The sequence below is a fragment of the Echeneis naucrates genome, chromosome 12 (genome assembly GCF_900963305.1).
Source record: "Echeneis naucrates chromosome 12, fEcheNa1.1, whole genome shotgun sequence".
Taxonomy (NCBI): Eukaryota; Metazoa; Chordata; class Actinopteri; order Carangiformes; family Echeneidae; genus Echeneis; species Echeneis naucrates.
In genome coordinates, this window is record NC_042522.1 from 16,068,719 (window position 1) to 16,093,578 (window position 24,860).

General features: G+C 42.2%; 1 protein-coding gene across 2 annotated transcripts in view; it reads left to right on the plus strand.

Moving 5' to 3' along the window:
* lamc3 (laminin, gamma 3) overlaps positions 1–24,860 on the plus strand; it is an 83,687-nt gene that overhangs the window by 48,682 nt on the left and 10,145 nt on the right. The window contains exons 11-17 of one of the 2 annotated variants that reach the window (XM_029515521.1): positions 7,523–7,632; positions 10,100–10,327; positions 20,680–20,868; positions 21,094–21,339; positions 22,275–22,428; positions 22,524–22,666; positions 22,835–23,013. In XM_029515521.1, coding sequence (XP_029371381.1) covers positions 7,523–7,632; positions 10,100–10,327; positions 20,680–20,868; positions 21,094–21,339; positions 22,275–22,428; positions 22,524–22,666; positions 22,835–23,013 — 1,249 coding nt within the window. The remainder of the gene's footprint in view (positions 1–7,522; positions 7,633–10,099; positions 10,328–20,679; positions 20,869–21,093; positions 21,340–22,274; positions 22,429–22,523; positions 22,667–22,834; positions 23,014–24,860) is intronic. The other variant, XM_029515522.1, reaches the window with a different exon arrangement.

Sequence of the window (24,860 nt, forward strand, 5' to 3'; positions counted from 1 at the left end):
ATGAAGAGTAAAGCATGAAATTACAGCTCTGTTTTCATCGTATCAAGATTCGAGGAGGTCTGCTGATGTTGGTGTTCCTGAAGGGAAATACAGTTTTTGTGTTCTTGTGTGTGTGCGTGCTCTTCAGGTTGTACAGAGCACTGCAGTAACGTACCCCGCATACATATGGCACGGACAGCTGCAGCCCACCTGACAGAATTCAGCTGATGGTGATTTATTTTTATTTTTTTTTTACCTTAATAGAAAAGTTAAGTTTGTGCTAACTATTTAGTTCTTTTTTTTTTTTTTTATGTATGACTGTCTGAGTAAAAACATCTTTGACCTACAACAGCACTTAGCTATTAACAGCTGCAATTTTAAGTGAGTTTTCACTCACTTAGGTTTAAAGCACACAAGCCTCCCACACTTAAAAACATACTGTAGATTCATGCTTGCCCTCATAATGTTCAACCCACATTTCACATCAATGCATACAGTACTTTTGATTGTTTGGCAGATCAATATCATTTAGACCTTGCAGGTTGGCGTGGTGTGTCTTATACTTCGACAGCTTTGCCTCTATGAATGCTGCAGCAATCAGGGGGTGGATATTGTGTTAAAGATAGCAGCAATCAAAATCAGCCTGCCACACAGTTCCTGTCACACAAAGCTGATGTTATTTTGCATTACTCGTGGCTGGAAGTCTGCTACTTATGTTTTCTACTTTGTATGAAGTCGTGCACATAGGTAACGGTTTGTATGCGTTGCAGAAAGACGACGGATGTCCCCGTTTGACACTCAGATTGATCAAATGTTGTACTCAAGTTATGCCTATTTACCGTGTATTGAAGAAATAATCAGTAAATGTAATTTCCCCTGGTTATGAAAAGCTCTTTTCATGTGTATGACTGGGGACACACTCCACCATCCTCATCCTATGTACTAATTCATTTGAAAGTTAATTTATATCCATAATTCATAACAAGGCTTCGGCAGAATTAATTTAACAAATCAAGTACAATCTGCGTAGAGCGAAAGCCACTCTCCTTTTTTTCCCACCACTGTGCTGTTTTGATGCTGTAGGAACATATGAACGTGCAAAAAAAGGGATGTCACTTTTGAATATATCTGCTTGATTCGATTGCTAAAGCCTCCAATTAACTCTGGCTTAGCTTTGAAATCATTCTTTCTCACCACAGAGTAAGGACTGCGGACTTTGTCCTTTATTACTTTGCATTGGAATCAAATGAAGAAATGGTCTCCTCGCAGCCAGGAGAAACAATTACACCAATGAATAAGTCAAAATGGATATGTGGTTACTCTGTTAAGACACATTTGGTAAAATTTGCAAAGTGCCCTAAGCTATAGCATTAGCATCATTGACAAATGATGACCTTTCATTCAGTCTGCGTAACATTTATACCAAGAAGTCAGAAAGTGCCAAGAATATGTTGTTCCCTCCTTGAAAAGCACAGCCTGCTATGACCTTGTATGATGATTGTACAGTCTAGGGCCAACTCTGTGGATATTGACAATCAGATAAATGAATGATGGCGCCGAGACATTTCTTTAGCTGGAAACCTTCTGTCAGATCTTTCATCAAACATCAGACCTCCAGTGGTTCACTTTGCACCATTTTGCTCTCAGCCGTGACTCCCGCAGGCCGCCTTTTTTTTTTTTTCCTCCTTGTCCTTCATGGACAACCTGGAGGTGGGAGCGGCTGAACCCCGGTGTGACAGTCTGTGGGAGAGGAGTACTGTAATCAGTCGTATTGTTGTTGAGAGTCAACCTGGAGGAGTGGGTGCAGTTGGCCGCGTCTCCACATTGAACCTGTTAAAAAAAAAAGCTTGGGTCTTTGGTCTATTTTTGTACTCTTCCTCCACTTGGCTGGGCATCTTGTCACCAGTAATCCTTCTCATCCCACTTAGCACCTCCTTTATACTGTTGGAATTTATCATCTATCCTGACGCTGTGTTTCTATCTTAAATTCTCCTTTTTCAGCTTCCAGAGACCAACGTCCTTCCTGTAGCCAGCACTGGAAACCCTCTCCGTCACTAAGAAGGGGTTTAATTTTCTTTGTTTTCCAGCGTTTCTTTGAAGTGCACCAAAGTGAAACACGAACAGTTAAATGTCCTCGTGGAAATTGACGTGTTGTGAAGCCGTGCATTGTCTTCTGTCTTTGCCCCACTGAGTATGTTCCAATCCATTAGTCCAAAACAGTCCTGCAGAGCCTCACAATACTTCTGGGATCACGCACTCGCTGTTCAATAGCAGGGGGATGTTGGTCGCTGGTGAAAGCAGTGATATGTAAAATCTTGGAAAAAATGAGGAAAAGGTGGAATTCAGCAGGTTGTTGCCACGTGCAAGTTGTAGTTTGCTGGCAGCAGTTCACTAATTCACACGGGAGATGATTAAAGCATGAAAAAGCGATCTGGCCGCAATCCTGACTTGTTAAATGCTTTGAAGAGGAAGTCGGCAGGGTTATTGTTGTGATTGCAGTGAAGTTGGGAGTTTAGAAGAAGTCGGTTGTCTGTTTTGGGGATAAACTGAATTTGGAAAAAAAGCACAGGTCAGCCTTGTTGTTATTGTTAAGAGATTCCCACTTCGAAGCGTCAGAAGATGGTAGTTTGAGGGAATGTTTCTGCACGCAGAAGAATTTGTAGAATTTTTTGTCAAACTTACCCCCACAAGAGTGAATGCCAAAACCAACAGACATGCATGGCTGACACCTCCGGTTAAATTTAAATAAGATTGAAGCTCCTGAAACTGTTATTCAAGCGACAAGCAGTGTATTCTAAAGGCTTATTGTTCAGCATAACCTTTAAAGTTCTCTGTAACTTTATCCAATCAAGGAACAGTGCAAGATTAAGATCAGTGAGGAGCAAGGTTAACGTGGAATTGCATTTTATTCAGTTTTATCAAGGTCGGCAATGGAAGTTAGCATCATCGCGTCACAGCAAGGCAGTTCTGTGCAGAACTGGGGCCTGGGGCCTATATGTGCTGACTTTTCATGTTCTCCCTTTTTCCTGCACGGGTTCCCTTCGGCTACTCCCGCTCCATCCCACACTTCAAAGACGTTCCCATTAGTGGTTTGTTTTTCTCTGCATATTTGCCTTGTGATAGACCCGTCATGGGGGTACCGCACATTTGCCCAACATCAACTGGATGAACGCTTTTGTTCTCATTTCAGTTTTTATAGCGCTATAGTTTTTCCCCACCTAACTTCTTGGAACAATCTCCAAACTGCTTGGATTGCTGGACTTTTAGAAATGACAAAAGAGCACATATCACACCATTGTTATCCTCTTTGCACTGGCTTCTAATTCAATCTCACACACTTCAAAATACTGGCTTTAACCTTTAGAGCCTTGCGTGGTCACTTGGTGACCTCCCTTTGTCCAGACTGTCCCTCAAGCCTGTTATAAAAACTGGCGTGACTGGGTTTTTCAAGCTGTTGTGTATCTCCTCTTATCAATCCAATCCAGAAACTCATGTGATTACCACGAGGCAGCTGAAAAGGGTTTTTTTTTTTATTCAGGCAGGCTTAAAATTAGCCTATCTGAAAAGCTGCTCCATTTTATTTTATTTCATGTTATTTACCTCATTCTTCGTCTCTGTTTGGAATTATTCTGCGTTTCTGTTGAGGAACTGTTGAGACGGAGGCGCTTTGTGATTTTCTAAAAGGCACTATACATCTGGACTTTACTTTACTTTATATTTGAATGAGCCCGAGGCCGACGCAGTGAGTCTGCACAGCCTCTTGAAGTCCTTTCCTCACAGGGAGGTTGCATGAGATCATCGAGCCTGTATACAAAACCTATCCTCGCTTATAGCAACTGGCAACCTGTGCTGCACAGAATTACAGGTCAAATGATAAGAGTGCTGCAAAGCCTTATCTATAATGGTGTATTTGTACATTATTATTATTTGGAAGCTGCACAGGTGCCCATACTGGGCTGTTTGAAAGTTTTTCAAAGACTGGCAGAAAAATGCCGTTATAACTCAAAGGACACCCAGTCCTGAGCCTCGCCCAGCACGGCCTGATATTTTAATGGAGCGTTCAGGGGATCCTCATTTATTCTGTAAGGAACTAACGCACTTCCATTACTTATTTATTAGGTTTTTCCACTTAGATGGCCATCAGTTACTAATATCACATGAACTCTAACAGATAAAAAAGATACTGCAAGTTTCTTCAGTTTGGGTTGCTGCTGTGTACGCCATTAACCACATACATAATTTAATAGTGAAACATCAATTTCATAATGATCATAGAGTTAACACCTTGTTGACCAAGTCTCTCCACCTTCACTGAATCAGTTTCTTGATTGAAGCTAGTGTTTGAGGATGTGGCCACCTTCACTCGCTCCATCAGAGGATGCGGTCCCTGGACTGGGACACATCCTGTGTCTTTCTATCCCTGCTAATACTTCCACAGCTTGCTCTCATGTTTGAGCCCAAGTAATGAGTTTCTGCTCAGCGCCAAGAGTCCAAGTCAAAGGTGCTCTGTGGTCCCCGCACCACATCTGAAATACGCTGAAGCTTTAGGGGCAGAAACTGTCATTAAATGTTGCTCTCTGGAGAAGTTCTCTCCAGATCTAATTACACTTCTCAGGTACATGCACAGATGCACTTTATGTCATTCCCTCAAACTCCTACTGTCTCTTTCTGCTCCCCTCTGTCACATACACATTCAAACATACTCACAAAATCCAGACATGTCAGGAATCTGTGCAAGCTGTGGCCATCTGGCAGCGGGATTTGCACCAATCAAGTGAAACATATTCAGCAAAAATATTAGTGTTTTGAAAAAAATGGGAATAAGTGTTTAAAGGCATTTGAAAATATAAATAAACATGAGCGGAAACTTACATAGTGCTCGTATTTGTTGACTGGCAGCATTTGCATTCAGAGAAGGTAAATGACCTGTGAAGTGACTGTTTGTTCCCACCTGGTGCACAGATCATTTCAAAATCAGATGAAGGAAAAATACATGAGAGCACAGGGATTCAAGTGGAGAGGATGATGAGAGGAAGTCAATGGCTTGGATAACAAAATATCCAGTCTCTGATGTTGCCTTGGAACCAGTAGGCGGGGAGAGTTTATTACCTCGCTGGTAAATGTATGAGTATATCTGCGGCATGTAAGCATTTATGCCAAATGGCACCCCTCAGATGCTTATTACAATCAACTTATAAACACCGAAGCGGTGATCAACTGCTCGCTGTTGAAATGACCAAAAAACGAAGCGTTGCAGGAAGCGGCCGTGTGCACGCCTTTGAAAGGAGCGAGCCAATTTAGAGAAGCCATCGGAGCACTAGCAGTAGTGCTGGCATGTGGTCCATCTGACACCGAGCTCATTTCTGTCATATTTTGAAAGTTCACAGACTTTAATCATTTATCATAGCCTGATAAATGTATTGAACAGAAACTGTCAAAGAAAGAAAGAAAAAAAACATTTGCCATAGGGGACTGAGCAAAGCAAAAAAAAAAAAAAAACAAACAAACAAACAAGTAAACATGTGTACTTGCAGGAAATATATGACTTATGATGTAGTAACCCTTACTGTGCCTGACCAAAAAGCTCCTTGCTTTCACTTTGTCATATTTTAACACTACAGGGTTGTCCAGGGGTGTTGAAAAAATACTTTATCAACTTCATATTAGTAACTGCTTATCAGACTGATGGATTATACACCGTACACGTCGAAAATATTGGTGATAAAGTCCGATATGTTATTGAAATGTCATATTTTTGGTTTCTTGTGCGACTGGCAGTAAGTGTGGGCTTCTGACAGACTCAGTGATGGAGAAAAAAATTGTGAAAGAACAGCAGCAAACCATTGCTTAAAAAAAAAAAGAAAAGTCCCCTCAAATCAGGCTGCAAAGGTGTTTAACTGCTTCAGTAATCTCTCCTGCTTCAAACGAACATGTGAACTGAATCGCCACAAAGTAACAGCACGTAATGAGGGCTGATGGCAAAGTCACAATTTTAGCCACTCGAAAACTCACGTCTGGCGTCGACATATCAAAAGTGATGCTTTGAGTGAAGGTGGGCTGATTAGTGAACACAAGGTAAATCTATTTAAAGGCGCGAGTTCAGAAAAGCATGCACCGAGAGAAAGTATCAACCAAAGCAGCAGAGTAAGTATGTGAGAGGTTTAAAATGTTGGTTTTGATCCATTTTCAGCCCCATACATGTTGGATTCGTGCAACTCATCTGCAGCATTCAATTTGAAATTCCTCACATGCTTAATTACCTGCTAACTACCATCCTTTCTTTTTCTGTCATCCGCCTCGTATCTTTATCTCTGTTTTCCCTCCGAAGGTGCTTGTGTTTGTGTTTGTGTCTGTGTGTGTGTGTGTGTCCACTGCTCTTGTGGGCTTTTCTCTCCCGATGATCTCCTCTCATCCTCTACGGAGCAGGCTTAATTACAGTGTGGCTCTGTGCGCTCTGCTTGGTACTGATTAAAAGGGACACTGATGCTCCATAGGGAAAGCATGACTGGGAGTTTGTTCACTTTCATGCACACTCTGCTTATCGCTGTCTGACCAGCTCCATTACCATGGCTTTGAGGCCCAGTTTGTAATTGCCTCTCTTTATTACTGTGCCTACATGTCAGGCCGGAGAACAAGGACCCATCGCTTCAATGGAGAGTCTGTGTGGCAAAGCAGGAGCGAGCACACACACCGTGTATATGTGACTATAAGACGAAATAAAGCATTCTGAAAACCAGTTGGAGCCATGCTGACAACAACTGGCCAAATGAATTAGAGGCCGTTGAGCACACGTTTGAAAGGCCCGTGATCGACAAACTAAAGATGTTCCACCTCATTCCTTTAATGCCCTTACTTACAATTACAAGGTTCATATATTGTGATCGGATACAACCTTCAAATTAAAACACCTTCAGAATCTGATTACGAGGTGAAAACAATGGCACGAAGGGAAAAGTATGAAGTTTGCCTCCCTTCCTTTAATTATGAGAAGTAATTGTGTTTCCCAATAATTATTTGAGTGGAAGGCTTCGTGCTCAGCTCTCTGCCCTCAGGACTGTTACACAATAGCACGGGGGGGGGGGGGTTTCCCAACACAGCATCACCTGTGTGATGCTGACTCAGCACCTGTCATCGATGCCTGCAGTAAAACAGGTAGATGTCAGCTGTACAGCCTGGCTTGGTACGACATCCTTCAGCAGATGGGAAAGCTCAGCGATCAAGACCCTGAATATGTGTTGAAGTCAGCACTATTATTATTTTATTTTTATTTGAAAGGAGAACCCAATTTGTCTGCCGGTGATGCACTGGATAGCCCACCATAGAAAGCCAAGCACATATGTGGCAGAACATTTCATATCTACTTAATGATTTACTTATTAAAAAAAAAAAATACTTTCAGTTATTCAGCACTCAAAAAAGTTACTGTTTTGGGTTTTTTCTTGCCTTTGAAAGTTGATGTTTCCAGTTAAATCTGAGTTTATTTGCATTTAAATGTGTTGCACAAAAATACTGCAAATTATGCTTCTATCTTCCCCTTTACCAGGCTCCATGAAAATGAAATGAGATTTAATCCTCAGTTGTCTGCCTTTGACTTCCAACATCTCCTTTACAACCTGACCGCCGTCAGAATCAGCAACGCTGGAGGGCACAACTGTAAGTCTGTCTTTGTCTGCTGCCATCTTAGGGATTTTTGTCATCTGACCTGAATAGCACTTTATTTATACACAGGCCATTGAGTAGAGTTTTTCTTTTTTTTTTTTTTTTAGTTATGTGATCGGACAACAATACATGGTAAACAAGTATATATATAGATTGTGCAGAAGAGGAAGAAAGCCCATAAAGCTTGTAAAAAGGTTTGCAATGATTAAAGAAATATTTCATAAAGCAATACAACAGCTAGAACAAAAAGAGCATTTCCAAGGTAATAACAATAATAAATTATAGTAATAACAAATCACGATGGAAGATTGAAGACTTACTTGAATTTTAAAAAAAAAATGTAAAGGTTGTTTAAGAAATCCAATTCATACAACAAAAAATACCATCATGAAAGTCACACGAACGTTGAAATCTGCACTAAACACTAAAACATCCGTGTTTGCATTCAGGGAAAGGGGAAATGATTCCAAATCTGGCTTAGCTGTAAATGGGACAGACACTCCCTGATGTTGGTAACTCTTTCTTGAAATCCTCCCTTTGCTTTTTATCATGTTCTCCCTCCATTTCTATCTGATAGCCTGCTGTGTAAAGTACAGGCTGGATCTGAGAGGCATTACGGCGGATTAAAGCACCAAGAAGACAGAACAGCTGGCCAAAAATCACCAGCTCTCTCACACTTACTTACACCATTTTAATTAGTTGCAGGCAGTGCAATGTGACAAACACACACATGCACAGAGTTGTGTACTTTCACGTGCACTTGTGCATGGAAAAAAGGCCTTGGCACAGAAGTTTTCAGAAGCACAGTCATGCATATTCCATTCCAACTGTTTCCGGTAACCACCCACCCGCATCGCTGTGCAAACAAAGTCAAGCACACAGTTGACACTGAATCTATTGCACATCGCAGGGGAGAAAGTCTTAATGATTTCAGTAAGGACTCAAGCTCATTCTCAAACAGTGTTAGACGTGCCTCGTCACTGCTGGCTGTGCGGCAAACTTTAATATCAAAATCCCATAAAGCTGTCCTCTCATCTTTCTCTTCTCACCATCGCACATTTGCCTTTACTCGTCAGATTTCTCTCCCTGCACCGTAGAGTCTATTCCAATAGGAGCGAATTATTTTAATGACAGTATTGTCTTTAAACGATGAAGCCACACTGGAAGACTTTCATTATCTCTGCCAACAAAATTTCATTTTGAACATACTGCTTTACCAAATTGAAATTTAAGAAGGAGCTTTGGTTTAATGACTTAATGTACAGGTAGAGACCTAAAATGTCTGGGGGGGGGGGCAGTGAGCCATTAAAGGGAAATAAAACCTTAACTGGTTTGACAAAGTTTCTTGGAGTAAGGATTGATGGAGAGAATTTGCGCAGAATGACTTCAAATGAAATGTCCTTAATTAACTGAAATACGGGTGCAGTGGCTGAAAACTGTTTTAATTGCACATTTTCCACCATTGAACAAGCTCGTAGAATTCAGAAGGTAGAGGAGAGTAAAGGGTAGAGGCCAGGGCGAGTCTTCAGGAGGGGAGAGGACAGGCTTGCCTACTGATTACCCCTCAGAGGTGCAAATGAACTAGTTTTCATCACTGCTGAAGGAATGGCCAGATCATGACTTGTTAGAAGTCAAGGTCCGTCCTCTCCTCTCCTCCTTCCACTCAGATTTCCCTCATTATGGAGCTCCTCATTCACACAGTTCATATCTCATCTGACAAAGCTACATAGACAAACAAGCACAGCATCTGTCTATCCATTTCTGCCTCTCTTTTTCTCTTCTTCACACATTCATCCATCTTCCACTTGTTGGTCTTCTGTGCCGTCCGTCCATCCTCCCTCCATTTGTCCATTTTTGTGCGCTCTAGAGGAGCAGGAATAGAGTAATTTTGTGTTCAGTGGCTGTTAGAGAGTGAAGGGTGGGGGGGATTTGGTGGTTCAGGATGTCCTGTCCCCATCACTATTTATGAGAGGAGAGCCGTATCTTGAAGCCTCGCAGGAGCTGCACGTCTGACATACCTCCGGCGAGTTTTCTGTCTCCTTTTCTTCTCGTCTTGCTCCGCTGCCGTGATTTATTCATTTGCTTTATCAAAGATTCCTCGGGTGACGTGCATAGGTGTGTGGGCGCATGTCTGCACACGTGCGTGTGCAAGTGAGCATTAAGCGTGGCATTTATGGGCATGTGGGTGGACGAATCTCTTATTGTGCGTGTGGGTGTTGGTGTGTGTCAGACTGTGTAAACAGAGGCCAGTGCCTGTAAGGAGACAGGGAGGGACAAATGCTAATAGCCTTAGCGCTCACACACACATACGTACACCTCTCCCGATCCTCCAGAGAAAATCAGTTGCCTCAAACACTTAAACAGGCCTCTGAGGCAACAATTATCATTTTACTACTGACCTCTATAAATATCTGTTTTATGACAGAGCGCTCTTCCATCTCTCCCCTTCCTTCCTCTGCAGACACATCGCAGCTCGCAGGTGTAACCCTGACCTCAGCTTTAATCTCCTCTGACCCAGCCAGCCCTCCTGCTTCGTGGGTGGAATCCTGTTCATGTCCCCCGGGTTTTGCAGGCCAGTTTTGCGAGCAGTGCGCCCCAGGATTCACCCGGGAAGATCCCAGGAGAGGACCTCTCTCCACCTGCGTGCCGTGCAGCTGCCACCACCATGGAAGCTGCCACCCAGAGACAGGTAATAAGTGAAACCTGTTACTACATAGTTGACTCCTACACAACTATATTTAAAATAACAAATCCTGAAAATGTCAGGAAGACGTGATGACTTCGGTGACACCTCACTGACGACCAATCAGCAATGTTTCTGCTTCAGAGAATCCCGCTAAAGTCGAAAAACCTGAACAAGTATATCTATTCATCAGTAGCAGAACATTTTATATTTAAAGGGGAACTTCGTCTGTTTAAAAGCGCTTGTCAAAGTGAGTTTGGTAGTCATGGAAATTACTCTTCAGCCAGTGGAAACAGTCATACAGTGTAGTCTGTGCATTTGAAAGATATAAACAAAACATAATTTCATTAGGTTTTATATCAGATTTACTAACACGCAACAAAAGGATGTTTCACATCAGATAAAGTCTGGATGGAGTTGTGGTAAGTTGACACACAGCGTTTGTAAGAGCTGACTCTGTTGCTGCGATGCCCAGTGAAGTTACTGCTGAAAATGTGTAACTACAAGAATCTTTCCAACCGCCGGCATCAGTGTCATTAAACAACACGAACACGGCGTTATGAAAGATGGCCATCGAGATGGCGTTATGGGAGGTGGAGGAGCCAGCATTGTTGGGCTTTGACCCAAGCAAGAAATGAAGTCAGAATACGGCAGCTTCTGTCACATTAATCTGCAACAAGCATTTTTTTTTCTTTTTTTTTTTTAAATAAATCGCTCACCTCTGATGTTACTCTAGTCATTAATAACTTTCAGCTCCAAACAACATGAAAAAGCAATGGAAATTAACAAATCACTGCTCAATAGTGCTTCTCTTTGTACCTGCCACGATAACATTCTTTAGTAACAAAGCAATTTAGACTCGTACTGCAGCACTGTTGCGCCTTTTGAATATCAAACCAGAACTAGTTAGGCAATAGAGCCATCTTTCCGGAGCATTCAGCCAGTGTTACGTGAGATGAGGGATCGTCAGAGGTTGCTGAGACAATGTTTTCTGTCACTGCACGTCTGAGAGAGCAGAGGGAACAGAAAGAGATGCAGGCTGTTTGACTGAAGCGTTTTTCTGTCTTTCCAGAATTGACATTCAGTCATCATCGCTTCAAAGGACCATAACTCAGTCACCCCTCGGGGGCATTGGCAAGCCATCACTCAAAGGGAGAACTAGATGGCTGTATATCCTCATCTCACGCAGTAAACCTCTGTAATAACTACTGCTATAGTACCTGAACCACAATTCTGATTTTAATAGGAGATAATAACATCAGCTGCAGTATAATTTCATCTTCCTATCCTAAACACAACGTCCTGTGAACAACACAAGTAAAATAGCAACTTTTGTGTGTGTAAACACGTCAACCTCTATGCAGTTATTTAGACGGCGTGTCTCTGAGTGTGTACTGTATCTTTCTTCTTCTCCCTGAGTCTTTTTTCAATACTATCTCGCTGTCACAGCTTTAAACAAGTCTCCCCATCTTACCAAGAACAGACAACAATCCCATTCAAAGCCCCCAACCTCCATCTTTTATCTTTCTTCAATCTCTCTTCCTCTCCAACCCTCCGACTTAAAGTCTCTGAGATTTGACCTAGTTACGAGTTGCCTGAAGCGTTGGCTGTGTGTGAGTTATGTTTGTGACACCGTGTGTGTTTACGTGATTGTGTACGTGTGTGTATCTGCAGTCCAGAAGCAAGGCTGGTATCACCGCCTGCCTGCCTCCCTCCCTCTTAATTAGACTTGTTAATCCTTAGGAGACATATGGTCACGCTGGTGCGATCAGATCCCGTGATGTCTTCCAAGCGCTCTTAAGAAAAAGACTCGGTCACTTAGAGCGCTGCCGTCAACTTCACCCGAAAGTGCAGGTTTTGTTTGACGTTGACAGACCATGTAAAAGCGGGGATACGAGATCGAGATCCTGAAAAAAGTGGATGAAGCTGCTGATAATAAATAAAATGTTTTGGGTTTTTTTTTTGTTTGTTTGTTTGTTTTGTTTTTCAAATCGAATTTCATGATTTCTGTGTATTTTGGGGCCCAATGCGTTAATACAGCAGGTTAAAGTGAGAAATAATTACCAGATCATACAGGTGAAGCATTTTTTATGTGGTATATAAAGGCAAATCGAATGGGCTCAGACCTCTAAGGGTTAACCGCCTCTTGGCTAATGATGTCTAATTAGCTTCCAGATTTCTTGCGTCTCTTATGTCTCTTCTCAATCTGGACGTCTCTCTCTGTCTGTCTCTCTCCTCTTGTTCCCAAGTCTCCCTCCTCACCTTCTTGCTATCTCCCACCTCTTAATTCCTCAAGTAGGATTGTATCTGCTCTCCTCACTCACCTTGACTTTGTTCTGAACATCCTTGACTCCCTTCTGTGCAGACTCGCTCTGCACTCACTGGATAGTCTCTTGAGATGTGTTTTTTGCGTTGCCAGAAGTCACGCAGTTGGTTGCGTGCAATGCTTCATTTGTAAGAGAGGGATTCAGAGTCAGCAATAACTTCAACTTGTGAAAGCAGACGGGAGAAGCGATGTGGTGAGAGCTAGAGCAATGAAATATTTTGATCTTTACAAACGCTGAAAGCGTCAGAAGACAAGAGGAAGTTTACTGGGTGACCTGAACGTACTAATGGACCTGTTTACTGTTAAATTAACATCAAAGCAGATGCAGTTTACACTCAGCAGGTTGAGCTTAGTTCACACCTGACAAGTCCCAATAGGCAGCGAGGATTCTTTTTCAGCACACACACACGCTTTTCAAGATAATTTAAAAATATTTGTAATGCCATGCAAATGATGAATGAGTGTTAAATATGGAACAAGATGTGTCCTCTGAGTCATGGATCAAAAATTCCTTGTGTGCTGTGTCCTCTGGAAAGATGCTCTTTGGGTTGAATAGCATTAGCTGACTATCCGTGGAGGTAACGTGGTTAAAATTAGTGTTTATTTTTCTAGCAGATGACAACATGTCATCTTTTGAAGGCTCGCTGGCTCCTCTTTAATAAAAAAGGAAGCAAGCAAACGGGAGAAGCTCTCTGTAAATCTATAAGTTCAGGTCAAGGGGAACTATCAAAGTAAGTCGATTAGAGACACCGTGTTCATCATTTGTTACCAGGAGGGCGGACCATCCTGCTGTTTCTCCTATCAGAATCTTAATTGCTGTATAATTACCTAACGATTTGTATCATCGTGCAGGGTGTGCCCACAGACAGAACTGGGATGGAGTTTATTCACTGGCTGTCGAGGGAAGCTGCAGCCAATGGTGCTTCATAATCATGATTTATTAACACTCTCTGAGTCATGCCGCTTCTATTTGCTGTAGCACAACACAACAGATTGGAAATGTTAATATTTGTGGTGGAACAAGCAAATTGCGATTTCTGCTGAGCGCTGGTGCTGCAGGGCTGATGAAGTCAAACATATGTCCTTTGGAGGCAAAAAGAAATGTGTGTAGCACATGTGTTTCCACAGTTTGAGGGCAGAACTTTTATTTCAGCGTAAAGCTGGACTGCATATGCTTCTGTAGAGTATACACATTGGGCTAATTGCATGCACACCATCCATAAAATTGGGGCAGAGGCCATAATTCATAAGCTCAGGGGAGGTTCTGGGGGAAGAGAGGCGATTGCAATGTATAGATAGAGGGAAGACACTCCATTTTCTCTACAGCCCACACTGGAAAGGAGAGCTCATTAATCACCCAAACAAATGAAACACACGATGCCGTTGATATTGTACTCTGCTGAATATTGAGCATCAGAGCTTCTCTTTTAGCCGTGCTCCCTAATAGACCTGTGTTGGTACTCCACGGTGCACCACACTTACACGTCATCCATCTTCAGAGACCAATGCCATCTAGAGGTTTGGTTTCATCTGATAGAAGATCAGAATGAACATAATGGGCTTCGCTTCGAAGTCAAATTGCAATTCAAATTTTAAAATAATCTTTTGTGTGAATCTAGAGGCAAGGGTCCCAAGTCTGAGAAAAATTATTCAAGTGAAGGTGTTGAGGGGGATGATTTTCAAATTCTGGGAATGGAGTTGGAAAGATAAGGCTGCTGAAAACACAGTGCAGTTGCAAGACTATAACTTAGTGGTATTCTATGCAAGGTGTCAGGATATCTTGGCCTCTGGGTTTGACCATTCCTTTGGAGCCATGCTAGCAGTGTGTCTTGAAGAGATGTGATCAGTGCTCAATGAGAGTGGTACACAAGTTGGACCTTATAACAACAATACAGGTTATAACTGTCATTTTAAGCATGTGCTAGCATTAGCATATCGCCTACAGGACTGCTGTCCTAATATTTGACAGAAAAGGTAACCTGACTGCAAACTCTTACTCTTCTTCAATTGGTAGGAGTGTCTCTTCTGTTTTATTTATTTATTCATTCATTCATTCATTCAATCACAGGGCCAAAACACAAAGACAGACAGAGACCAACAACCGCTCACACTCAGACCTATCAGACAATTTAGAGTTGCCAATTAACCCAAACATGACGTCTTTGGATGGTGGGAGGAAACGCACGCAGACACAGGGAGAACGTCCAAACTACACAGTTTAGGGTTTGTTTGTTTTTCTGTCTTTCTTGGACGAGGAAAACTCATTTTCATTCATTGCACCAGGTTGGCTGAGCTGAATTATTCCTGTCTGAACTGATTTCAGCCAGGGAAAGGTTGAAACCTTTTCAAATTAGCGATCACTGACAGAGTGGCACGTGGTACATTGTTCATCTTTGTGTTTATTTTTGTGAGAAATAAATGCGTTGGTTCAGAGGAGATAAGTAAAGCATACTGAATAGCATCAGCGAGAGAAATTACATGGTAATATTCATTCTAGCTAGTCTTTTTTTTTTTTTTGCTCTTTCTCACTTTCCTTCCCTCCTCACTGTCGCTCCTCATATACCATCACGCCGATACAGGCCAGACATCTCAGGGCTTAGCCTGCAACAAATACAACCCACCAGAGAGATTAGGAGGTTGAGTAAGCCAACGCAAGAGTCAGCTTCACTCCCCATCAGTTTGTCTGCCTCAACTTTCTCCCATAGATTTTTCTAGCTAATGACCTTAGAGAGCTGAAGATGGCATTTAAACAGGCATTTGGGAAATGCACGGCCTGACTTCCTCTGTCTCATTCTAAAGCGGCCCTTTGTTGGTAAACACCGGCTCGCAGTATCCTCCATCTTTTACCCCACATTTTAATGAGTTTTCTAATGAGCAGCATGTTCGGTCATTTCTTCATCTGCACTCTAATTGATGCAATGAGACAGGTACTCTGGGTGATGGCCTTTATTAGGCTGACTTCAGTTTATTTTGCTGCAGGAGCCCCTGGTGGTCCGTTCCCCTTCACAGACCAAGACCAAAAAAAGCCCCCGTTTCTCGAACTCCTCCACCAGACTGCAGTGGGCGTGACATTTAGCTATGCAAAACCGCTGTACATTATTCAAAAATTTGGCCCCACACAAATGTCAAAGAGAGAAACAAGCATATGCTGTTATGAAACAGAATAGAAAGAGCTTATTTATTCTGAGACGTGTGGAGAAGCTGCACATGCAGCAGGCAGGTACATGCAGTCAGAAGAATCCAACTCTACAGATGGCCTTCTTTATAGCTGCAGGGTTAAGATCAGGTCCAAAGTTAAAAGACGTGGTTTAGCTCATCTATATATCGAATGAACGGCCTCACTGCAGTCTGCCTGTGAATGTGGATCCGAGGCATACAAACTGCTTGGATCTGGGATGTGCATTTAAAGCGCTTTTAACTTAATTAATGTGCGTTTACTCATTAATAATGTGTCATAGATAAAGTGAGGATGAAATGAATCAGATGTTTTCCTTGGTTTGGTCCACTAAAACAGGAAGCGTCTGTCTTGCATGTGATTGTGTGCAGCTTTTCAAATCAAAAAATATTACATTACAGCTCTGTGCCAAATTAGCCCACTATTGTGTACGGTAATTATAGCCCATTGCATTACGTAGCAGTGCTTATCATAGATGATAATGGGGGCATTGAGACAGAGACAGAGAGTCTCTACAGTATTTTATCTTAATGAAAAGGCTGAATTCTGATCATTTTAACCTATTTACAGTAGCTGCAACAATGATTTTAAAAAGTCTACGCTTGCAGTGGCAGTTACAACAAGCTAATCGTCGGCAGGTCAAACAATAGCAGTGTTCACATTTGAAGTAACTACGTTAGCATGCTAATTTTTTAACCCTGACCCACAAAGTATGCTACACACAAAAAGTACAGGCTAAAACGTTTCCTAGCTTTTTTTTTTTTTTATTATTATTATTATTTTAAAAACTTTGGATAAAACTTTCATTCTGATGAGACAATGTCGGTATAAGAAAAGTGAATCACCAAGTTCATCCATGAACACCAATGTCCAAATTTTACCAAGAAACATCAGATAATTACACAGACACCCCATCAAAATCATTAGAATTTGTTCCCCATGCAAACAGCGAAGAGAGAAACGAGCATTAGAATGCATCATCTTGGATCTTTGAATGTCTAAACAAAGTTTTGCGTCCATCCAATAAAAGATATTTCTATATATACGTTATAATGTGACATTGGCTTTCTGTGGACAGAAAGTCAAGCTCCACCATTTTCCACCAAATTCTACCGTGGAAAGGAAAAAAATGGAAAAGAATCCGCCGAATGCCATCTCCACTGTCCCAAATGCAAAATTGAAATTCTAGACAAAGTCAGGCTCTCGTTGTAAAATGAATTGGATAAAGGCGTAAAATATTGAAACGCAAACAATCGATTCAGCAGGATGCTGCATCAGTTTCTCGAGTGCATTGACATTTGCTCAGAGTAAAATACACAGTAGCTAGTTTATATAGCTCCTCTATACCGTTTTAGTGACCCGGGACTTTTGCAAGACTTCATGAGCTACAGCCGCTGTGGCAAGAGTTCCCATCCCTGATACCCCGGGGTCTTGGCCATAACAATTTGACTGAGAGCCTCTGTACACAAAACAGGAATTGATGCATTTATTTTCCACAGTCAGTGTGTGACAAAACATATTTCCCCAGTCATCCGTATTGTGCACATTATGTATGGGGGTGTGCACAATATACTGCCCTCTTTTCCTTTCAACGTCCTCCCTCTCTCCTCTGTGCTCCTCCACTCCTTCCGACCCCAATGACAAGGCACATCTGCAGCAGCCGGCGCTGGCAGTGTATCTGTGTTAAATTAGAGAGTAACATCCCCATCAAACAGTCCTGCAGCAGATTTACCCCAGCTCCTACCCTTGAGGCCTCCGAGCTGCAGACAAAATTCCCTCTGTCTCGCTTTCTGTCTTGTTTCCTTCTCTCCGTCATTAAAACAGGGTGTTCACATGCATTAGTAAATAGAGTTCCTTGGCTTCAAGCTTTTTAATGTTCCAGCGGACTAAAGAGAAAAACCTTTTTCAAAATTTGAAGGTCTTGAAAAGCTCATGTTTTTGGAATCACATCTTCATTGTAAAATGCATTTTCAAAGAAGAAATTAGCGGATACAGTCACGTATTTGTTTCAGCCACTTGTTGCTCTGAACTCGAGGGTCTTTTTATTTTACGTATATATTTCTGGGCTTTCACATCATCAATGATCCCACTCGTTGTCTCCATTCTTCAGGAAGACCCCCCAAGATGGTGCAGAATGACACATGGTGATCTTTTGAAACTCAATTTGATCAGTAAATAAATGTGGAGTTTGAGGGCAAGAATGTAATAACAGGAGAGGCGTGCAACTGATCTCTTTCCTAAACAAAAACATTCTTATTTGAAAACTCATTTCTTCTTAGATCTTGTCTGCTTTTCTATCTGTGTCTGGTTTTAAAGCTGTTACAGTACAGGCTTCTGAAACCAATGCTATGGACTATCTTTGGATGAGGCACTCTTCGCACTTGGTTGAGACATTCACTGAATGATGCAGCGTTAACACATTGGATAAGAGAAATGTGGAAATATATGGACTGCAAAAGCGGCAGCCTTTCATTCTTTGTATAGCATCTGTTCGTGCCACTGTGGCTATCACAAGGTGATTTATTCTAATGTATTCCTATCTTCCACAAGTGGCTACCTTAATGAAGTGCATTAGTGGTGAATGTGTGTATTCTGCGGGGAAAGTACAATGAGGAGCTCAGTGGAGGGATGGGATACAGGTAGAATGAGCCCCAGTAAAAAGATGCAGATAGTGATGTGTGTATGATAGATCCTGACTCTTTCCCCATAAAGAAATGCTGCTTTGCCGTCACTGAGCAGACAAGCAGGGTTCAAACAAAGAGCAGGGAGCTGAAGTGCAGAGCTGGCGGGGGGGTGGGAGGAGTACGGAGGGGAAGTGTAGAATAGTGGGATTGTGTGGATTTGTCAAAGGATCCAAAGTGTGCAACTCCGGCGGGAGCCGCAAAGAAATCCCAATTCATTAAGGCTGAATGAACAGTCATTGATTCATTGATAAAATTATTCCGAGCGGGTTTTATGAAGTAATGATGATTAGCATGCCGATGAGCAATACCATGTGCGCCAGCGGCCCTGCAATCCGGGCGACGGGTTTGTGATGCATGCCGTTAGCTTTTCCGAAGAGCCGATGGAATGATAATAGTGTCAAGGAGGCCCTCAGTGGCTCTACTGCCTCATATCACGCTCAGTCATCTTCACACTCAGTAAAGTCAGCACATTTCTGCTACCATTAAATTTACTACGGCTCATTGGGGATTGACACTGCACACCATCAGTGTCATTGTAATGCCTTATGAAATTCAAGAAAGATTCACTTCTTTATGCTAAGAATAATCATTATTACCAAATACCCATACAGTGCTCCATAGTCATGTATTATTCACCTCCGCTTGACAAACAACTAATGATTTTTACACAGAAGTCTATACTTCATCAGGCAACAAGATAATTGTTCCCCTAATGGCCATGTGATCAATTTATATTTGCAGCTGTTATTCTATCTCATATGCTTGACTTACAGGTTAACAGGGTTTTATTTAGTGATTGGGGACGTTGGTTGTGGGTGACCCCATAATATGTAGTAATTTTTTTTTTATTTATTCTTTTCCTGTGGCGTTCGTTAGTTTAAAAAATGCACAGTTTCTCATCGAAACACCACATAGGCTATAAGAGAGTGATGGTTACATTTAAATGAGGACTGTTAAATTACATGCCCATAGATTATTTGCTGCGGGTCAAGCTCTTATTGGTGTTTTCCAGAAATTCTGCACAGTTAATGTTACTAATGGATGCTGAAATCATTTAGGAAACTTTGAAATGAAAAAAAAAAAAAAAAAACCCAATATAGATTCAAATTAGTGTAAGCTGTCTGATATGGAGTCACTCTGTGAATACAAAAAGCGGAAAACATCATGCAGCTCAACAGGAATTCTTAATATCGTCTTGCAGTTACACACCACAGAACAGCAGCTATTATTGTGTCACAGATTGAAATGCATAAATGGTGATTAAAATTTAATGAATATCTGCTCGTTGTGATATTATGATGAATTTAACTTTGTAAGAGTCTGAGCAGCAGAGTTGCGCCTTTTTTCCTCCCCTCTTTTGTGCCTGAATGTTAACACCTAGTGGTGCTCTGTAGGCTTCAGTCAGTCAGTTATTAAATTACAATGTCACATTATATTATGTCACATTCTTACAGTTTCATTTCAGAGGTAGCTGTAGCACAGAGGAGGTTTCGGGGAGTGTGCAGGGCCTGTCACTTCACCTTGTGAACCGCAGCAGGAGACAGGCTCGTTTCAATCCAAATCTTTCTGCTGTTTTTACAGTCATGCTACCCACTTAGACATCATGACAGTTTCTTCGCTGCTGTGGGTATTTTCTCTGATTATCATGTTATGTTATGTAGCTCTGCGGATTTGAAATATGGCACGCTGAGGACTGAGCATCGGAATTCATCAGGGATTCAGTATATGTATGTGCACATCAACAACGTGTTGCACATGAACGAATCCTGCCGGTTGTTTTTCTTAGGCTTTCAAAAATAACGGTTTCTTTTTGAGGACATCACAGAATTGGTAATCTCTCCCACTTGGTGGGGGAATTGCTTTACTTTTTGAAGGTCTTTCAGACTGTATTTGGGTTGCTGTGTTTCCCAAAGCAATTATAGTCGGGGTGAATTTAGTTGTCTTCTGCTATCCATGGTGGGCTGCGGGGGGATGTTTTCTTGTCGGGTTGGGCCGCAGTGATGGTCAGAGGCACAGCGCACTCTACTGGAGATGAGGCAAACACTGCTCTCCTCTCACTGCAGTCCGTTTGTGTCAAAGTCGAAGGGTGGATAACAGAGAAACAGTGACGTATTAAAAAAAAAAAAAAAACACCTGTGTGTGTGTGTGTGTGAAGCCTGCTCTCTCGTTTCAGGTGTGTGTGAGTGCTCAGACTTCACCTACGGGATGACCTGTGACCGCTGCATGGACGGTTACTACGGCAACGCTTTGATTGGCACACCCAGTGATTGTCGACCGTGCCCCTGCCCGGGCCGCACCAGCTGCGTCCAGATTGGAGGGACAGGACAGGTGGTCTGTACCGACTGCCCCCCCGGACAGACAGGTGCGATGGGCTGCTGGCATTTAAAAAAAAAAATTAAATTGGCACCACACTGTCAATAATGATCTCCATGTCAAAGAAAGAAAGAAAGACATGAGGAAAGACCTACAAGAAGCTGAAAAGACTGTGGCTCCAATCCTAACACACCCGATAGGAGCTTTTAATACAATTATAACAGACTACGAGGCAACACAAGACTGATCTGCTACAATTTCTTCCCTTGTGCAGGGATGCGTTGTCAGACGTGTGAAGACGGTTACTATGGTGACCCAATGGGACAATCTGGGTCAGCTCGACCATGTGTGACATGCGACTGCAACGGCAACGTGGATTACAATGCGCTGGGAATTTGTGACCATGTCACAGGTCGATGCTTAAAATGCCTGGGACACACGGAGGGCGACCACTGCCAAAGATGCCAGCGGGGTTTCTACGGCGATGCCCAAAACCAGACAGCTGTCCAGAAGTGCAAGCGTGAGTAACTGAGGAACAAACCTGGATGGATCATTGCTCAGTTCATTCATAATTAATTGATTGAGAGACAATAAACAATGTGAAATATGCTGTACTTCCAAACCTCATCAGAACGGAGAGAGAGAAAAAAGAATGGTTTCCATGGTTTAGGTGTGCAGTCTTCATATTCGCAGGATTTTGTCACCAGTTTAAAAGCCAATTAAGTTCTTAGTGTGATGTCTGAATTTGAAACCTCCAGTGTACACACAGTGAAGGAGAAATCCTGCACCAGGAAAGTTATCTTTTGGCATTAATAATAATTCTGTATTCATCTGGATATCATGATCAGGAAGGAGTATTTTCAGCATCGTAATTTCTCTTTTCTTATTGAAAACTCATATTAGATTAGATTAGATTAGATTCAAATTGATCTGTTTTCTAAAATGGTAGAGTCAAGTTATAGTATATCAGTGTAGTAAGACTATTGGGGATAAAAATCCACTGAATACGGCCCTGGGTTCAGCTGAACACAGATAGCAAAGCCTTCAAATAGACTCGGCGGTTCAGATTCAACAAGTTTAGCTCTTCTTTGGGATGAAAGGCAAAAGCTGAGAATGGGTCGTACAAATGGTTGTGAGGCAGAAAGGTTCTGATGAGGGAAGAAAAGGAAGATGGGAATCAACAGGGTTGGGAGAAGGCACGCCTGGAGGAAACTTAAATAAAGCCCACGGAGTAATGCCAGTAATGTGTTCAACCTCTGATTTTCTTGTAATAATTCAGCTCCACTTGTGAGCCCCAGGTTGTCCTGTGGCGAACGATGTGAGAAAGAAAGGCCAAGAGTCTCCGTGGCGCTGACTACCATTCCCTCCCAACTCACCTGAAGAATGAATGAATCCTCAGGACTAAGAAGATATTAATTATGAGGCTTTTGTTGTTGTTGTTGTTGTTGTGCATAGCCTGCAGCTGCAGTGCTGCTGGAACGTCTGGGCAAGTGAATGAATGCCACCCTCAGACAGGAAATTGCCAGTGCCTCAGTCACGTGACCGGACGAGATTGCAGTTATTGCGAAGTTGGCTTCTTTAACCTCCAGCCAGGTGTAGGATGTGAAAGGTATGCATGTCTCCACTGCATTTCAAGAATGGAGACGCTGACTGAGTTCACAAACTGAATCTATTATTGAGACGTTGTTTTCCTGTCCGCCTTAGGTGCGAGTGTAATCCCATTGGCTCGTCATCCTTTATGTGCCATCCTGTCACCGGGCAGTGTGTGTGCCGTGCAGGAGTGGAGGGGAGGCTGTGTGATACTTGCCGCGTGGGCTTCTTTGGTTTCTCTTCACAAGGTTGCAGAGGTACAGCATTTTACTTCAGGCATCACAACTGCACAATACACCATTCTGTAATTCTCTAATACACATCGCATATTGATGCGTTTTTAAATTTTAATGTTCATCTCTTCCCCCGTCACGCTTCTCCTTTCCCCTGGCGATGCCATCCCACCGCTCTTTCGCTGAAACCAGCCTGTAACTGTGACCCCATGGGCTCGGTTTCCATGCAGTGTCACGGTAACGGGACCTGCCACTGTCGCCAGGGCTTCGTTGGTTACAAATGTGACAAATGTCAGCTGAACTATTTCCACAACAGAGCCACACACCAATGTGAGGAATGCCCAGTCTGCTTTGGGCTTGTCATGAAGCAGGTGAGTTTATGGCTGGTAGTTTTTAATGTGTGTTTGTGTAAAGGGCCAAAACCAAGAATTTCAATATTGACATTTATATTTGATATTCATTTTTGGGCTCCACCTGAGGACAGCTGCAAAGATAATTTGAAGAATTTGTTAGAGGCCACGTTATGAAATTGTGACCTTACTCCTCTTTTGGTAGCATTACATTTTTTCCAAGTCTTTCTGTTGTTCCCCAAGAAACAATATTTGGCTTGTTGCTAGGTAGCCATTGTGTGGTGGGCTTCGTTATTATATATCATAGGGCAAGGGCTGAAAATAATGTTTTATCGTTGATATTCTTCATAATGCCTGTAAAGCTGATAAATATTAAAAAGTAGAAATTGAAAGTCAAGAGTTGATCAACAATTCACAAATACTTTTAGCACCAATCTTTTACTTCTTGCATCTTAATGTGCAGAAGCATAACATAGTGCGCTTTAAATCCCAGTGAAATGTGCAAAATATCACATTTAAGTGAGTAAAAATATTGAGTACACTGTGAGTACATTTTTATTAAATGTGCTGATTCCCCTGGCTCCCATGTTTTGAGTTTTTATCCTCTTTCTCAGTCACTCTCTGTGTTCCTCTTTAGGGTTATTAACAGGCTTTTGCTGCACATTATGTTGCACATGAAATTGTTTTGCAAACCTCGGTGACTTATGGACGGTGTCTTGGCTCCCACTATTATGAGGTGCAATTTGTACTTGAAATAGTACATTCCCCCAGCACATCCTGCCTTTGCAGACCCTTGTGACAGCCATATGGCTCTTTTGTATTTGTAGATTGCAAGTAAAGAGTGGCTGTGCAGCGAAACAGAAAGAGACATTTGCCCTAATGATCTCCTGTGCAACTTCTTTCTGTCCCTTTAGATTTGTTGCAGCCCACTTCCGTATGCTAACGTGCTTCGTCCCAGGATTCGCCTTCTGAGGCCAATCCAATACCGTGTTCTATCTTTTTCTCCATATATATTCTTGTTCCAGGTGAAATGGCTGTGTGATCTCTCTGGACCAGCTTGTAGCTGTGCGAATGCAAGCTGTGATTTTCACAGTGTTAGCAATTCAGTGAACATCCCGAGCCTTGTCTGCTCTGAACACCGGCAATTACTCTCACTGTCCTCAGTCTCCCCCAAGCTCTGCCTCTCTGCCTCTCCCACTCTCTCTATCTTGCTGCTCACATTTTCCTCTGGCTTAGGCACAGAAAGGAAAAAAAGGCTAACAAGCAGCAAACAGGAGAAAGTTGAAGAAGGTAGAGATGTGTGATCGATGATCAAGAAAGATATTAAAAAGGAATCGGAAAGCAGCAAATAAAGAATGGTGTAAAATAATGAAAAAGATACACAATGCTTTTTCAAGAAGAGAGACTGTGTATTTTTATAAGTCATCTGTTGAGCCTTGGGTTAGAATAATTGGACTGAGGAGGTGAGGTCATTAACACGTTGATGAGAGGTGAGGACGGTAATCGCAGGTATTCTTGGAAATAGAAAAGGCTCATGATAAACATGTGCAGCATGTCTCAGGTTTTGAGAGAGAAAAATTTGATCACAGTGAGATTACGGGTGCTTTTTGCAAGTCTCAACCATTTAAGTGCTTGGGTCAACAAAGTGATGTGAATAACAGCACCTTGATTCCATTTTGAGATCTCGACCTCCGTTCTCTAAGAAGTCTAATCGAGTTATCTCCTGAAATGCCTTCCCTGGCCTCATGCTATGCAAAGATCAGAGTGAGTGGCTGTGGATATGAAAACCAAGAGAAGATATTCTATCCTTATCCTGGTGTTTATATTCATTTATTCATTGCTTTTGTTGAAATACTACATTTTGATTT